This window comes from Ciconia boyciana, chromosome 5 (genome assembly GCF_034638445.1).
Source record: "Ciconia boyciana chromosome 5, ASM3463844v1, whole genome shotgun sequence".
Taxonomy (NCBI): domain Eukaryota; kingdom Metazoa; phylum Chordata; class Aves; order Ciconiiformes; family Ciconiidae; genus Ciconia; species Ciconia boyciana.
The window spans coordinates 78624010-78640258 of record NC_132938.1 but is presented as its reverse complement, the minus strand read 5'-3'; the positions used below and the strand labels follow the sequence as shown (position 1 = coordinate 78640258).

At 45.6% G+C, this 16249-nt stretch overlaps 2 protein-coding genes across 4 annotated transcripts; one reads left to right on the top strand and one right to left on the bottom strand.

The window, feature by feature from the left end:
• The first annotated feature begins 886 nt into the window (after nucleotides 1-886).
• On the top strand, nucleotides 887-6595 carry EXOSC9 (exosome component 9). Of its 2 annotated transcripts, XM_072863452.1 has the most exons (12): nucleotides 887-1047; nucleotides 1230-1324; nucleotides 2028-2147; nucleotides 2260-2362; nucleotides 2813-2950; nucleotides 3421-3503; nucleotides 3833-3965; nucleotides 4429-4517; nucleotides 4716-4862; nucleotides 5232-5422; nucleotides 5744-5822; nucleotides 6359-6595. In XM_072863452.1, exons 1-12 carry the CDS (start codon nucleotides 982-984, stop codon nucleotides 6438-6440), a joined length of 1326 nt encoding a protein of 441 aa, XP_072719553.1. In that variant the 5' UTR covers nucleotides 887-981; the 3' UTR covers nucleotides 6441-6595. The 2 variants fall into 2 exon arrangements, with proteins under 2 accessions (XP_072719553.1, XP_072719554.1); XM_072863453.1 differs by lacking the exon at nucleotides 1230-1324 and having other exon boundaries at nucleotides 901-1047.
• Nucleotides 6596-6717: 122 nt separating this feature from the next.
• Nucleotides 6718-15999, bottom strand: CCNA2 (cyclin A2). Of its 2 annotated transcripts, XM_072863455.1 has the most exons (8): nucleotides 15673-15999; nucleotides 15294-15519; nucleotides 13615-13730; nucleotides 13033-13256; nucleotides 12250-12454; nucleotides 11267-11380; nucleotides 10612-10745; nucleotides 6718-10158 (listed from the first exon to the last, which is right to left on the bottom strand). In XM_072863455.1, the coding sequence occupies exons 1-8, from the start codon at nucleotides 15805-15807 to the stop codon at nucleotides 10107-10109; spliced, it is 1206 nt and encodes a 401-aa protein (XP_072719556.1). In that variant the 5' UTR covers nucleotides 15808-15999; the 3' UTR covers nucleotides 6718-10106. The 2 variants fall into 2 exon arrangements, with proteins under 2 accessions (XP_072719556.1, XP_072719557.1); XM_072863456.1 differs by having other exon boundaries at nucleotides 15294-15989.
• Nucleotides 16000-16249: the final 250 nt, after the last annotated feature.

Genomic DNA, 16249 nt, shown 5'->3' with positions numbered 1-16249 from the left:
TTGTGATCTCATCAATATTCTTTTACACTGAATATTTGCGATGATATTCATTTATCCTAATCTGAAAATATAAAACCAGCATGGAAAAAATCAGACAACATTTGTCCTCACTTGCACAAACTTGAAGTTTCTGGAATGTGACTCACTTTTTAGTTTGCACTAGAACTTCAGTGTGTTAACAAGATTTAAAAAGACAGTATAACTGAGGTATTTCAACAATTTTGTGTGAGAAAAGTCAGAGTGTCTGAGGTTTAACCTTGGTGGGAAGATGGCAGGAATCGATTTTCTCATTTCTACTCAAACTAAGCATAAAAGCCACTTGTAAAGGCCTTGAGTTTTTACTTACAGGCAACACTTCAGAACAACAGGAAAGGATGTCCTCCTGACAAATTTGAAGCTTTTGCTGTATTTTCGTCTACAGCACTAACTGCCTCGCTCGCGCTACCAGCTCGGCTGTTTTCTAGGGGCTGCAGGAGCATGCACATCTTGGAGACTGGACACTGCAACAGCGTTAACCACTCGAAATGCCCGGGGCGCATTTTTTTAATTCCAGACGATTTCCCCGACGACCGGCACTTTGGCACGAGCCCACACGGCCTCTCTCCCTTCGGCCGCTGAAGACGCGCCGAGAGCCGCGATGGGGCGGCTACTGCAACAGCCCCGTCCCAGGCCCCGCTCTGGGCAGCGGACCTCCGAGCCGCGGCTACAGCTGCGCCTGCGGCGAAGCAGGCCCCTGCGCCCATCATTTAGCGGGCTGTAACAGGCGATGACCGATGGTGCGGACTCCCCCGGGGTCAACCTCGCCTCACGGCCGAGCAGGCGGCGGCACCGGCGCCCGCCCTGAGGGGAACGGCCTGTGGGCGGGACCGGCGGCGGGAGCTCTGCGCCTGCGCGCTGGCACCCACCGCCCCGCGGCCGCCGCGCGGTGATGACGTCCGCGCCGCCGCCGGCTCCCGTGCGCGCCGCGCCTCAGGGCCCGCCATGAAGGCGACGCCGCTCTCCAACTGCGAGCGGCGCTTCCTCCTGCGCGCCATCGAGGAGAGGAAGGTGCGGCGCCGGCCTCCCTTTCCCCATCCCATCCCCTTCCCTATCCCCTTCCCCGCCGCGGGGAGGGCTAGCGCGGCTCTCCCCTGCCGCCGCCCCGCGGTAGGCCAGAGCCGGGCCCCCCCGCCCCGGGACGGCGCATTAACCCGGTGTGTGTCTGTGTGTGTGTGTCTGTGGGCCCGCAGCGCCTGGACGGGCGGCAGTGCTATGACTACCGGAACGTGCGCGTCTCCTTCGGCGCCGACTACGGCTGCTGCATCGTGGAGCTGGGGAAAACCAGGTGGGAGCGGGGGCTCGGCCGGCGCCGCGGCCTCTCGGCTGCGGGCAGAGCGCGCTGCGCTTCGCGGCCTGAGGAGAGCCTTGCAGGGGCCGCTGTCGCTCTCGCTTTAAAGCGTTACGCTTCTAAACCTGCGAAAGCAAACGGAGTGTAGAGCGTTGAATGATAGGCATCTGAAAGCCTGCTGAGATCGCAGTAAACAGATTTTGGGGACTGAAGCCTAAAAGTCGTAGCGATTCCAGGATAGGAGCATAGAGGAGAAGTGGGAAGGGAAGGGATGGGGTTTCCGTGTTGATTGTAGATTACGAATAATTTATGATATACAAAATGATTAATTTTTCATCCCTTTATTCAGTGATCTCGCATTACATTTTGCATTCTTCCACAAATCAAACGGCCCTCTTTTGTATGTGGAAAAGCAGAATATATGCACTTACATAAACATTTAGTTAGAGATTCTCATGTGTTTAAGTCTTACTTTTAGTCCTAAAAGACAGGAGAATGTTCTAATTTCTACGTTTGATTGTCTCAGTTGTTGCCCAGAGTTTAAATATGTATGATGGGCATTGAATGAGAAACTGTCAGGAGCAAGAAATACAAACTAAAAGCCTAAACGCATGCTTTTTCAAAGTATGTATTTTGTTCCTAGCGGTAGGAGTGTTTTCCTGCTAAATTCCGTGACTTACTGGTTTATTTACCTTTGCAGGGTTCTTGCACAAGTCTCGTGTGAACTTGTTCCCCCCAAGCCAAATCGGCCTACAGAAGGTATACTTTTCTTTAATCTTGAGCTCTCACCGATGGCTGCGCCTGGTTTTGAGCCTGGCAGGTAGGTAGCTTTCTTAAAAAGACTAAACAAGGATGACAGAAGAGCCACTGTTTTGATACATGTAAGTATAGAGCATAATCATATTCCATTTGGGTTAATTTTGTTTTAACAGGCAATCTGAGTTATTGGTGAAACTGAACAGACTAATAGAACGATGCCTGAGAAATTCTAAATGTATAGATACCGAATCTCTCTGTGTTGTTGCTGGTGAAAAGGTATGAAAAGCTACTAATTTCAAGTGGGTTTAAACTAAAGGGTACATATAGTCTGGTTTTAAGGTGGCCTCTGTCTTGTTTTGGAAACTAGAAGTTCTGATTTTAGGTTAATGTAAGGATCCACGCATCTGACTTTACAAGTATTTTTAACTTACATATCTACGTAGGCTTTCTGAAGTAGTTGGGACCCTGCACGCTTGAATATTTCTCTGCAGAATAAAGTTTAAATTGTACTTAAATGATATGTATTTTGTCGTAATTAACCAGGGCTTAAATCTAGCGCACTGTGTATCTTGTAATACATCGAGATCTTTCATCTTCTTAAGCAAAGACCTGAAGAATATATGCTGTTTCTTTTTATGGTTCAAAAAATGAAATTGTTTTGAAAAACAGTAGCTTCTGTAGAATTACGTCACAAATTACCCAGCAGGTTTGTGTGCTTTTTCTCAGGTTTGGCAAATTCGTCTGGACCTGCACCTGTTAAATCATGACGGTAACATTATTGATGCTGCTAGCATAGCAGGAATTGTAGCTCTGTGTCATTTTCGCAGACCAGATGTGTCTGTGCAAGGAGAGGAAGTAACTGTGGTAAGTTGTACCAGATCACAGTAAATGTTGTGGCATCGCAAGTAGCTGTTTCTTTCTGTCTAAAAGGGAGAATTAAATGTTTGTGCAAGCAGATAAACTCCAAGATATTAAGTTTTAGGACAGATGTGTTGCTATTCAATATGTGAAAGGGTAGTAAGGAAGCCTGCTGAATACAGAATTTTATCAACCTCAGTTTATGGGAATATTAATTGTAAAAGAAAAGTATTTTACAGTATTTTGCCCAAATCAAGCGTAAGGCTGATGAATGTGCCGTATTTACCTGTGTAGGTAATAAACAGTAAGAATTGCACAAGAAGAGTAAAAAGAGTTTTTTAATATTTAGGTGACTAAACATTCGTTAGCCTTTTTTTCTTCGTTTTTTATTTCCTTAAATATCTTTGTACCGTACGTAATTTTAAAATTAAATGTGTTCTGTAAATAATTGTCTTCTGGGACAATTCTTTTCAAAGTACACTCCCGAGGAACGTGATCCTGTCCCCCTGAGTATCCACCACATGCCTATTTGTGTCAGTTTTGCCTTCTTCCAGCAAGGGTAAGATTTTTAAGTCTTTTGACAGAAACAGCTTATTGTCAATTGTGCAGAATTGATTTTAAACATAGAAGAGTCCTAAAAATATTTATGTTGACAAGCTGATTTCTTAAAACATTTTATCTGAAGTGAGGTGCCGTGGGGAGATACTTATGTGTCCTGCACAGTGTAACTAACCAGCAGCTTTCCACAGATGACATAGACAAACTTTCGGGGGGGGAGCATACCCATAGTTACTAATATATAAACCAGTTCCTTTGTTTAATTGTTTTAAGGGTAGTAACTCACCTCAAACTTTTAGTCTTGCCTTATATTTAAAAACTTGATTCTAGGACCTATTTATTGGTGGATCCAAGTGAACGTGAGGAATGTGTAATGGATGGCCTCCTTGTAATTGCCATGAATAAACATCGTGAAATTTGTACCATCCAGTCCAGTGGAGGGATTATGCTAGTAAAGGATCAGGTAAATCTTTGCCTTGACCAGTCTTTCTCTTGTATATAAACTAGTTTCTGTGCTGTAATCTTGATATTGAAATATCCTTGACATTTGGAAGCTAAGAAATCAATTACCTGTCTGATTTAATTGGAAGAGATGACGTATTTTTAGTCCTAGTGGAAGAGCATAGTACTGTGTATGATACTGAAGAGGAGATGTAGAAAAGGCATATTGTTTGGTCAGATACGCATCTTTTTTTTCCCTGTGATGTGGCTGAGGGAGTCTCTAAATTAATTCAGACTGCACGCTCACGAATAGCTAGAGGCTGTTGTATTAACCTTTTCCATCAACTCGTAGTGTATCCAGTCCCTCATACTAAGATGCCCTATTTTTATTTTAAGTGTTTGTGACTCCTATGATGTTCTGCAGTTTCAGTTAAAAACATCTTGCTTTCATGATCGTAAACTGTTGTTGTATGTATAACAAACAGGTTCTGAGATGCAGTAAAATAACAGCTGTTAAGGTTGCAGAAATAACAGAACTAATTCAAAAAGCCTTGGAGAACGACCAGAAAGTTAGGTGAGTGTTTTGGGAAGGAAGGGAAATTAGTATTTTTAAGAAACATATTAAAAAGTCATGTCAACCTGTAGTTTGAACAGCAAATTGTTTTCACTTGTATTTGTTTTAAATAGCAAGTATTTGTATATTTGACCTTGAAAAGAGAAAGCATTTTAAGTGTGAAACATCCTGAAATAATGTCTGTCACTGAATGACTAGGAAAGAAGGTGGGAAGTTCGGCTTTGCAGAATCTATACCAAATCAAAAGATCACTGCCTTCAAGATGGAAAGCGCTGCTGTTGATACTAACAACGTGGAAGAGCAAGCAGAAGAAATCATCACTAAAGCTGAGCCTCCTTCAGAAGTGTATCTTTTCTGTTGTATTATTCAGGGGAAAACCAGGCTTCCCATCCCCTGCACTAGCACTACTAGAAGCTAAACACACATCCAAGATTCCTCACGGCTTAGGTAGCCTTATAGCCTTCAGAGGAAATGTTAACATCATACTGGTTTTGGTTCTAACTGCTTTCAGGTAACTTAATTCCTAGCATAAAGTGCAAACCTGAGGTCTGAAGTGACAGATTGTTACAGTAACTGGAGAAGTACTCTCTCTCAACTCCCCTTTAAGGATGTTCTCCCCTGGGGGGAAAAGATACAACTTAAAAACCAACCAGTTTGCTCTCAGAATACAAAGTGTTTACCAGCAAACACCAAGATTTTTCTTAACTACTTCAGTTTTGCCAAACCAATATTGCACACTCCTGGGACAGCCCAAATTGGGGAAGGAATAGAGAACTCCTGGGGAGACCTTGAAGAATCTGAGAGGGAAGAAGCAGCGGAAGAGGAAGGTGAAAGTGAGGCTACTGCTTTTGAATGTCAGAAAATGGAAACTGAGGATACAAGTACAATGAGGGAAACTAAGAAGGGTAAGTATTTATTTACCTTGATATCAGATATGCTTATTATATCACTTTATTAACAGTCTAGAATTAAAACGTGAAAGAAGTCCTTAGCCAGAAAGAAGAACCATCGTAGCCACTTTCCGCTTGAGAGTTACAGCCATGTGCTACTTTCACTTCGCCTGGTCACTTCTGTTTTCTTCAGAAGAAAACTTGATTTCTGTAGTATACGAAGGGCTCCAAATTAAGCACTAGCCATGCTGAATGTTTCTTTAAAAATGCTGTGGTTATTAGTTACGGGAGTTGTTCGTACAAAACTGATCACCAGTTCGTGGTTTGTTTATTTAGATGAACCTATTGTACTGTCCGACAGTGAAGAGGAAGAAGTTGTCATTCTGGAACCACAGGAACTACCAAAGAAAACAAGGTAACCATTATGTGAAATTAGGAGGGGAAAGGAGTTTGTAGGGAGTATTGTCAGGCAGCACAAGATTTTGGCAAGGCCAAGAAACGTCCCAGTTGATCAAGGGGACTACATAGATAGCTGAGAACAAGGAAGTTTAAATCTAGGCTAGTTTGCTTCTGTCCTAGGAGACCAGTCATCCTGGCTGACCTGCAGCTGTCTGAAACGGTGCTAGATATTTGACTAATCGTTCCAAAGGGAGCGAGAGGATAAAAGTGGGTTTGAATCAGCTGCTCCTTAGAGATGCTGCAGAGATTCTACGTGCTATGCTACAGCTAAACTTAAACTTTTCTCTCCAAGAAGTGAGATTTATTGCTGTGTCCCTGCATTAGCCATGGAAACCCTCGTTGTCATGTGTAGTACGCTTTCTAGAAACTACGTTTGAACCTTGCACTGAGTGTGGTGGGTGGTTGCCCTGTTATGGATGATCAGCTTCTGTGTTCTTTCAAAACAAAAACTATTGGGTAAGTTTCTTTGATACAAATGTTGTTTGCTCACAGAACACAGACCAACTCGAAGCAAGGAAATACAAGTAAGAAAGCATTTAACAAAAGGAGAAAAAAGAAGAGAGCTGCTTATTAAAGCCATCATCCCTCCTTCAGAAATGCTGTATAATAATTTGGTCTGTCATTACTGAACTTATTTTTGTAGATAATTTTATTTCCTCCCACCCCATATCTGGTCCTGCTTTTATGTATATTTTATAAAAGTATTGTACACAGCTTTAAATAAAACAATTTTGCATGTAAATTAAATTCTATGGTTAGTATCCAGCTGCAGCAGTAACCTCACTGGTTCAACTTGAACTGACTCGAGTTACACAACTTGAATTGCAGAGGTAAGATGCAGAGTTCTCTTAACAGAACGGCCTCTGCCATTACTGAAGTGAGCTGTGTGTCAGCAGAGTTCAGGTGGTAAAAGGCATTATGGCTCAAGTTTAATGCCAGGAAGAGCTGCTTTTGAGTAAGGTAGCTATTACCACACCTGGGAAGTCTTTCATACCTTGGAATGTTCTTCACAGGGGGAATGGTGTGTTGTGACTAAGACCTTCTTGCCCATGTCACTCCAAATCTTGCCTTTCACTGAAACTGCTTTGTATAAAAATCAACAGAAATGCATGCGCGTAACAAAATAGCATAGAACTTCTGCAAAACCGTCATAGAGAAGCAACAACTTGTACATCAGCAATGGAGTTTCTTAGAAAAGTTTAATTAAATATTACATGCAACAGACAGGAATGCTTCTTGAACTATATTCAAAGAATTATGCACTGAATTTAGAATCAGGCAAAGCAAAGAGATGAGGAGGTTTCCAACATACCTGACCTAGCCCCTTTGTTTGAAAACCAAGTCAAATGGGAAACATGCACATATTTACAAGAGCAAAGTAGGACTATTTTACATGTGACCTCAGTATTTCATGAAATACGAACAGGAGAGAAGTTACTGTTGCAGCTATAACATGTCCCAAATCAGGTTTAGAATTTAATATTTTTTAAAAAATTGCTCCCAGCCAAGCACAGTTTTAATCAAGTTGTGCTCTTTCAGAAAAGGACAAACACAGAAAGCCCCATCCCTCCAGGAGCTAAACCAGTTTTCTTAGTGTCAGTCTCTCAGTGTCACTGTCAGGAGTACAAGAATAAGTGAAGATCCAGTTTCTTCTTACTTCTGCAGTACCACAAGCCCTTAAACTTCTTCAGGAAAAAGAACAGCATTCTTTGCACTGCTGTTTCTCTCTTCCTCACACATAACATCTCATACCCTACATTCCTCAGCGGCTTTATTTTGAAAGGACTAGGAGAAGTTAAACTGGATAGGCAAAACAGTAGTACGGTACAACCTGGGATATTTTCTTCAAAGCTTAGTAGGAAGAGCTGGAATCGTCCCATATTAACTTCAGAAAATGAGAAGATGATGGAAAAAGATGGTACTTCCTGCAGCAGCAAGAGCTGTCAGTGAGGAAGGAGGAACACAGTCATACTGGGCAGAGATGCCAGCCCCTGACTGAAGCATTTTTTTAGGCTGTAGAGGAAGTCATAGTGGTATGTTGAAAGTAGAGCTCAGGGAGCAAGGGAGTTTTTCTCTGTGCTATGGGAACAGTAACAGAACAACTTCCCTTGAAAACAGAGCAAGGAGACATTTCATTAAGCAGTAAATTAATACTATAAGCCACTGTAGTCCTTTCACTTAAGTACTGCTACTTGCTCTTTTCTGGGGAAAATTCATAAGTTTCCTTTAAATTACTCCTCTTCCAATGTTCATATTTCTCAGTGGTCTTGGAAAGTTTCCAGCATACAGCACAAAAAACGAAGGGGAAGGCAGAGCCCCGTTTCTCAGGAAGAGCGCTGTGCTCTATTGTCTTCAAGGAATAATTGCCAGTCAGCATTTTGAGTTGCCCTTCCAAGGTCACAAACTGATGTCGCAACTGCAGCAAGCCTGTTCCTGTATATACAAACTCATTCTCCCGCAAGGTTAGCGCATTTCCAATAGTAAGCACCAAACATGATATACTGCGCGTTTTTTTCACCGGCTAGTTTTAGCTTTTCAGTGGCAACCTACTGAAATTAAGCTAAGTAAAGGCTATTGGAGAACATGGTAGACCAATGAAGTATGTATGGTTCTTCATTAAGCATGTATAAAAGTCAAAGTGCATCTTAAAAAGCTCCGAGTGGCCAAAAAAGGCAGCCTTTTTTCTTGACTGGATAAGCCACCACCACTTGACTCGATCAGTTTTGTAACCGAGTTGGTTCACAGAAGGCTCAGACTGCAGAGCAGGGGTGGGGCAGAACAGCGAGTTTTTAGTTACAGAGTCGAGACATCTGAATTGCCTCACTATAATGCATGCTTGTCGGCTTGACAGAGGGCTGATGATTTTTTAAAAATTTGTTTTAAATAGCCCACACCATAACAGCTGTTCAACATCTGTGAAGAATTTCTGCTGCTACCTGCTGGGTGTCCAGATAACCAGACAGACAGTGTTGAGTCAACTTCAACTTGAAGTGGCACAGGTTTCACAGGGCAGCCCTTGCCAAAAAGCTTTAGAAATGAATGCCAGTTTAAGACGGTAGTACTACCCCTCAGTGGTTTTAAGGTATTGGCAAGACCACTAACATCAGATGTAAAACTTGTTTATTAGCCAACCTGGAAATGGCTTAATTAAACCCACTTCCATGCACTCACTGCTTTACATGCAAAGAACAGCAGGTACAGGGCAGCATCATTCCGTTTACACAGGCTGAAGGTAAACGTCCGCTTGATCTAATGCCGATTATGTGCTAGTTTGCTCGTGTAACAGTTCTAGAACTAAGGAAAAATAAGACGGGTTGGTCTACGTTTTTGCTGCATGCCTTTCCAAGCAAGAGGGATGTACAGAATTTGTACCATTCTGCACATAGCCCATCCACGCCAGAAGACGTTCCCTCCTCTTGAGGGCACAGAGCAGCAGTTCACCCTCCTGCAGTTTAATCCCTCCACCACCCCTGAAGAGGTACTAGGTAAGCAGATCGATGACTATCATTTTTTTAGTAGATGTCAATGGGCTTTCGGGACAGCTAACACATCAGTGGGAACTCCATGGGTTTAAATTAGTATCAGTTTTACACTTTGACTAGAAAATACCTATAGCAAGACCATTTTCTACATACTGGAAGAGAGAAGTATGAACTGGTATACTAGTTTTAGCCGTGCAGCCCCTGTAGCAGAGTGTTCAGCTTTTAACCTGATGGAGATCTGGCAATGGTAACTGGCACATCCTAAAGAGCCTCACGAGTCAATTCCAGCGAGGTGTTCTCCTCATAGCGATATAGTTTTTTCCAGTATTATAGCCATTAAGCCACATTTTGGATCTATACTAAGTCTCAGTTTAAACTAGACGGTATAAAAATGCTACAAATACTGCTGTGGAGTCCAAGTCATTCTTACTTGGAAGGAGAAAAAGCCCTACTATAATAATGCACTGCTAAAATTAATGTTTAGTCTATAATTAGAAGCAGTTTCAGACTTCAGTTGGTCTGCATGGTTAATTCCGTGCTTGAAGAGAACGTTTTTATAAAAACCCAGCTAAATATTTTAACAAGATTGCATGTACAAAAGATTTACATTAAAACCATGTAAAACTAACTTCATAATTACGCTCATCAAAACCTGTATTAATATTCCGAGTGATCACATCTAGAATTTTGAACCATGTTTAAAACTGTACATCATTTTCTTGTAATATACATCTTTTAAAAGATCAGTCTCTTGATTATTACAATAAGTTTAGTGTCTCTGGTGGGTCAATAAGCGATACTCCGTGGTACCTAGAGAGAGGAAAAAAAGACGCAGGATGTCATCTTGCCCAAGTGCTCTCTGCTGTAAAGAATAGCATACATACTGCAGCGAAGCACATTCCTCACAAGGCAGAAAACGTTTTGGGGCTTGTCAGCTGCCATGCCGACACAGATTTTTAGGAGCATTAGGTACCATCTCCTGCCTACCGACTGTAGGAACGTCAAGACAATTCCCCCAGTTTCTACCTGACAGTTCAGGTAGTGATAGCAGGCCTGGTGGTGAACAGGAAGTACTGCTCAACAAAACACTGTGCAAAAACCCAAGGCGTCTTGTCACCATTTCACTTAAGTGGTAGATTTGGTCAGTTGAGTCTGACTGAAGACTCAAGATACACCCCACTCCCCCACCCCGTTAAGCAGTTAGGTGCTAGGACAACTCAGGCGTAACATACCGGCTTATCGTACGTCTCTACAGATACTCACTTTGTACTCTTGTACTTTTCCCTTATGGACTGTTGTGTGTGCTGTGCTGCTTTGAGGTAGGTCTTGTGTAGGTCCATGAGGCAAGGCTTGATGTCTTCGAGGGTGTAGCCTGTTATTTTGCCCAGGGATTCGGGCTGAGGGAAAAAGGAAAGGAAGAGGGACATTTCAACGTTTCTGTTCGCTTATGCTGATGACCACTGGTGGAGTTTTTAGCTTCCTGTTGAAACTCTCTTCTAGTAGCTTGGCAGAGTGTCGTTTTCTCAAGCACAAAGTAGTTTAACACTCACTGCTCAGATTTTAGCAGTTCATGTAGATTTACAGTAATCCTGAAAACTACCATATTCTAAACAAGTATTCCTTGCCTCCAGTGCTTAGGCTTTACCGCCCACTTCCTCATCACAAGGAAGCTGCTAACAGCTTTGAGGAGGATCACCAGAACGGAGTGCATCAGTAGATGCCGCCTCCTTCCAGGAAAAGGTGTTGTATCCCCCCGCCATTTTTCACATACCATAGGGAGCAATAATCCCTAATTAACAGCCTAGGAGTGTGGAGGGGCTGCGATTCCTGCAGCCGAGGCCCCAGCATTCAGAACAGCGTACAAATACACTAAACATGCATAAAGGTGCGGGAAGGCTCAAGTTTTAGTGCTACATACCCAAGTTTGTCCAGTGATCGTATAGCCTGCTAGATGAAATGCTGCAGCAGCAATAACTGATGGCAAGTATTTCAGGTAAGGATCAGCATCAATTAGACTCAGCTCTCCAAGGTACTGCAAGGGAAATGAGAGAAAGGGAATCATCTGCTCCCAAAAGGAAGTAGAAGAGCATTTAACAGTTGCACTAAACCCCTAATTTAAGCTTCCAATCCTGCCATCAGTTGGAGGAACAGCTTTTGCTAGTTTCCACTTTCTCTTTTAGCATATACTGTTAGCTACTGTCAAACAGTGGTCCTAACGCATGCTTTTTCAACACCACATTTTATATTTAGAGGTATATAAGATCTAGAGGGAAGAGTGTAGTCGGGTCTGACCTGTACACAATGAGACAAAGGCTTCTATTTAGGAGTAACTGCCATACGGTTAGGGGAACTGCCATACGGTTAGGATTTAATGTAACTGTAGCTGAAACGTTATCTGTGCTCTGCTTTAGAAATTGGCCTCTGGATTTAGAGCTCACTGCTTCTTGAGGGGAAAACCAAAACAGAAGTCCCTTTTAGCCCAAGTGGTTGGGTAGGTGTGGCAGTTTTAGATAAGAGGGAAACATCTAGCAGTGCAACAAACCCCAAATTAAAGTTCATCAATCTCTGCCTGCTCTGACTAAGCATGCGTGCTTGAGCCAGGCCAAGTGCCAGCCTGTGATAGGAATGGAGTATCTCAAACAGTAAGAGGCAACAGGAGCATTAGTTTCCAGTGGTGCGGCACCACTTTTGGAGGAGCACGCGGCATAACGTATGCACTCTCCAGAACTCTCCCAGAGAGACTACGCGTTTAAAAATAGGAGGAGGCAGGGAAGCCTGGACTGAAGAATCCTTTAGTATTTCTTTGCTTTTCTACTGGGACTAGGAAACAGAGCTTGTAAAGTGCATTAATAGTAATAGAACCCTCTAGTTACCCGGGCCGAGCTAGTAATTCTTACTTACCATCGATAGGCTCTCCACTTTAGCATTTGTCTGCTGATGTAGGAAATACTGAGTGAGGAACTGGTTGATTGTTGGAGCTGCCAAGTCAAACGACAAAACCTTCAAAATTAAGTGCTCCATCCTTAGAACCTGCTTCTTGGTATAGGTGTCGTCTGTGATGTAGACAAATTCTGCTACTTCAGGAGGGTAGATTTCTTCAAACTTTCTGCCAGGAGAAATAGTTATGAGCAAATAATTTTGTACTAGAAAACCAGATAACTAGCAACATTTAAGGAAAGCCAGCATGCTAACTTAAATTCTGACTTGTGAAGTAGCTGGGCACTGTTACCAAACAAGTTTGCTGCACTTGGTTCAGTAGTGCTTGAATCAGCAGAATTTGAAATTACAGAGCTACAACAGCCTGATATTTTAGCACTAAGCAATTTGGGACTTAGTTACTGAAACTCCAGAAGAACCCACTAAACTAATAATTGGTGCAAGCAGAACTTTCTTTTCACATGCCTCGTGCATATTCCCTCAAATACTGTTTAGAAGCCTTCTGCTGCTGCAGCTAGAAATAATGAATCCTCACATTAGGGCAATCTGTACAAAGAGAGCCTAGAACCTTGCTTGCAGAGTTTCGTACAAACTGCCCAGCTTTTAGGTGGATTAACTCCTGATTTCTCTTCTAGTAGGAAGCCTCTTGAGTCAGTCCGGCAATAGGCAACAGAAATGTGATAGCCACAAGTCTTCCATCTGTACGAGACCAGACAGTGGAATGTTAAATTAAGCAATTTCACTTACGATGCAAGCAGCATAGCTGCAGTACCCACAAGCTGAAGTTTTCCTCTCAAAACAGACATTGAAGAAAGAAACCTATCAATGTAATTTACAGCTAAGTGCAGGGTTTCATTCTGTAATTTGTATTCTTCTCCAACTTCCACCAGCCAGTCCACAAGAATAGCCCGCATGTTGTTTGTGATATCAGGTTGCTTCTTCATGTAACCCATTTTAGGCTTGCATTTCACCTGCAGGTTTAGATGACAGATGAGATGAGTTTGGACTAAGTGCCGGTAGGGAAGCAACTGTTTAAGCTCCATTTACCACAGTTTAAACAGATCAGAAGTAAACAATGGTAAGTCTAGGATCAGTAAGTTATATTTCCATAGTCTTGCTTTCTAGCTTCTGTTCAGTGCATGGCACAATCAACTTTATCACAAGAAACCAGTCTTATGTTCACAGCAGCAGACTCAGCATCTTGTTTCTCCATTTCTAGCAAGCTTTAATTTAGTCACTGTCACAGTAACTAATGTTTAGATGCATTTCTCAACCCCGAATTTCTCCCCCATAAGCTGTATGCAAACAAGAAAAGAGACGGCAGCTCACCTCCATTTCCCTAAGGTACGTATGGATATCGCTGATATAGTCTGGCACGTTATTAACGTTTGGTTTTTTCTCTTCTGCTTCTGAGGTTATTGAAATATCCATAATACTTGGAGAATCTAAGCAGAAGATAATAGCCGTGTTAAAATAGGCACCGTCAGACCACTCCCTCGCAGCACAAGGAGCTACCCTATTCTGTAGTGTGTCAATGGTAGCTCTCCAGGGCTGCTGGGTCTCTTGCCTCCTAGGCAGGCAGAGTGGGCAGACTATCACTCAACTAGACTGGGAGTTGAGGAGGCTCTAGGGAAGCCAAAATGTTACTGCAGCAGGGAAGATTCCTGCTCCCCTTTCTCTTCTTCCCCCTAAGAATAAAGGGATGGAAAACTCTTTTGCAATTATGTAGTGCTCAGTGTGTCCTGTGTTACCTTGTTACACAGATGTGAATCCTGTAAGCTGAGCTATTGCAGCTCAAAACAGGGCTGGAGTACCAGAGCTTTTTGTAGACTGCAGAAGTGGACAATGATGAAATCAGCCCTCAGATATTCATGCATGTGTTACAGAAGATGGATCTGACAGCTCCTATTTCATAGAATCGTTTAGGTTGGAAAAGATGTTTAAGATCATCGAGTCCAACCGTTAACCTAGCACTGCCACATCCACCACTAAACCACGTCCCTAAGCACTGCATTTACACATCTTTTAAATACCTCCAGGGATGGGGACGCATCTGCCCACTTCCCTGGGCAGCCTGTTCCAATGCTTGACAACCCTTTCAGGGAAGTAAAATTTCCTAATATCCAGTCTAAACTTCCCCTGGCACAACTTGAGGCCATTCCCCTTGTCCATTGCTTGTTACCTGGGAAAAGAGACCGACCCCCACCTCTCTACAAACCTCCATTCAGGTAGTTCTAGAGTGATAAGGTCTCCCCTGAGCCTCCTTTTCTCACGTACTGGGAGTACTTAATATTTTTTCTCACATACTTTTATTTTTTCTCACATAAAATACTACTTTTTCTCACGTACTGTTTCTTACGTACTGGGAAGAGCTCAAAACACTTGCACCAACACAGGGTATTACCTGGGAGAAAAGTCTCAGGATCTGCCTGAGTAAAGTCCCCTTCTAACCCTATGGCGGTAGGAAAGGGTGAGGCTTTAAGGGCCGCTCTTGTCTGTAATCTGTTTTCTGTCATGAGGTACCAATAATTAAGGTTAAAAGTGTCAAACTACCTACAAAGAGCAGGGGATAGAAGCATAGAGGCTCAACTAATTGATAGCTCAGCCGGATTGAAAAGCTGATGTATCCAAGTGGCAGGCTCAAAGGCACCAAATCGGTTTCAGCAACTGAAAAGGGATCTTCCGAATTGAACCAAACCAGTGTACGTCCCACACAGCTTCAGGATCTACGGTCCCCCTCTGGTTTGCTCTGGAAATCACTCCCTAGGTAACACCTGGGCACGACCCTGCTCACCTCCGCGCTTCCCGCGGGAAGGGCCCTGCAGCCTCGGGCGCTGCCCGGGGCCGCTGCGGAGGGAGCGGGTGGGTCGGGGCCCAGGAGAGCGCACCCGGAGCCCGGGGCAGCGCTGCCCTCCCAGCGGGCGTGCGGCCGGGCCGGCGGGACGCCAGCCGAGCCCTGGGCAGGGGTACTCGGGGGCTGCCGGAGCACCACGGGCGGTGCCACGTACCGAAGCTCAGCTCCATGGCGTTGCCCAGGGGCGCCAGGGGCCGCCGCTCCCCCAAGGCGCAGACGGCCGCACGCAGCCCCAGCGTCGCCTCCTCCTTCTGGGTCGCCGAGCCGCCCCGCCGCCGCTGCTCCCCGTCCGGCTCGTCCACATGGATGGTGAAGGCCTGCTGCCCGCCGACCGGCCGCCCCGCCGCCGCGCCATGGCCCTCACCGCCGCTCCGCGCCGCCTGTGGGGAGAGCGGCCCGTCAGCGCCGCCGAGAGCCCGGCCCGGCCCCGCCGCTGACAGCCGCCGCTGACAGCTCCCACCGCCCCAAGATGGCGCCCCCCCCACCCCCCAGCTCCTCCCGCGCCGCCCCGGGCCCGCCGCCCCCCCCCTCACCTGCGGCGGGAGCCCGGGCCGCTGCTGGGCGCCCCGCAGCAGCCCCAGCGCCACGCGGGTGCCGGCGGCAGCGGCGGGCGGCGGCGCTTTGCCGCTGGGGGGGACGTTCTCCTGGTTCTCCTGTCCCGCCAACATGGTCGCGGCCGCGGGTGGTGGCGCCGCCGGAGGCCGGGGACGGCCGGGGGACGGGGACGGCCGGGGCGGGGGTCGCCGCCGGGCGGGGGATGGGCGCGACTCGTGCCGGCGGCCGCCGAGTCTCGCGCCGCGGCGCCGCTCTCGCCGTTCAAGTAGCCCGCGACTATTGAATCGGCCAATGAGAGGGCGCGGGGCCGCGGCGCGTCACGCGACCTACGGGCGGCGGCAGGGGCCAAAGCGGACGGGGCGCACGGCCTGAGGCGAGGGGGCGGGGCCTGGCGGGCGGGAGGCTGCGGGGGGCGGGGCCCTGCCGGGCAGGGCGGGCGGCGGGAACCCTGAGGGGAAGGGGCCCCGCGGGCCGGGGCTGCTCGTCCCGGCGGAACGGAGGGGAGAGGCGAAGAGAGCTCCTCTCCGTGACAACGGGCCGGTAGCGTGGCTTCGG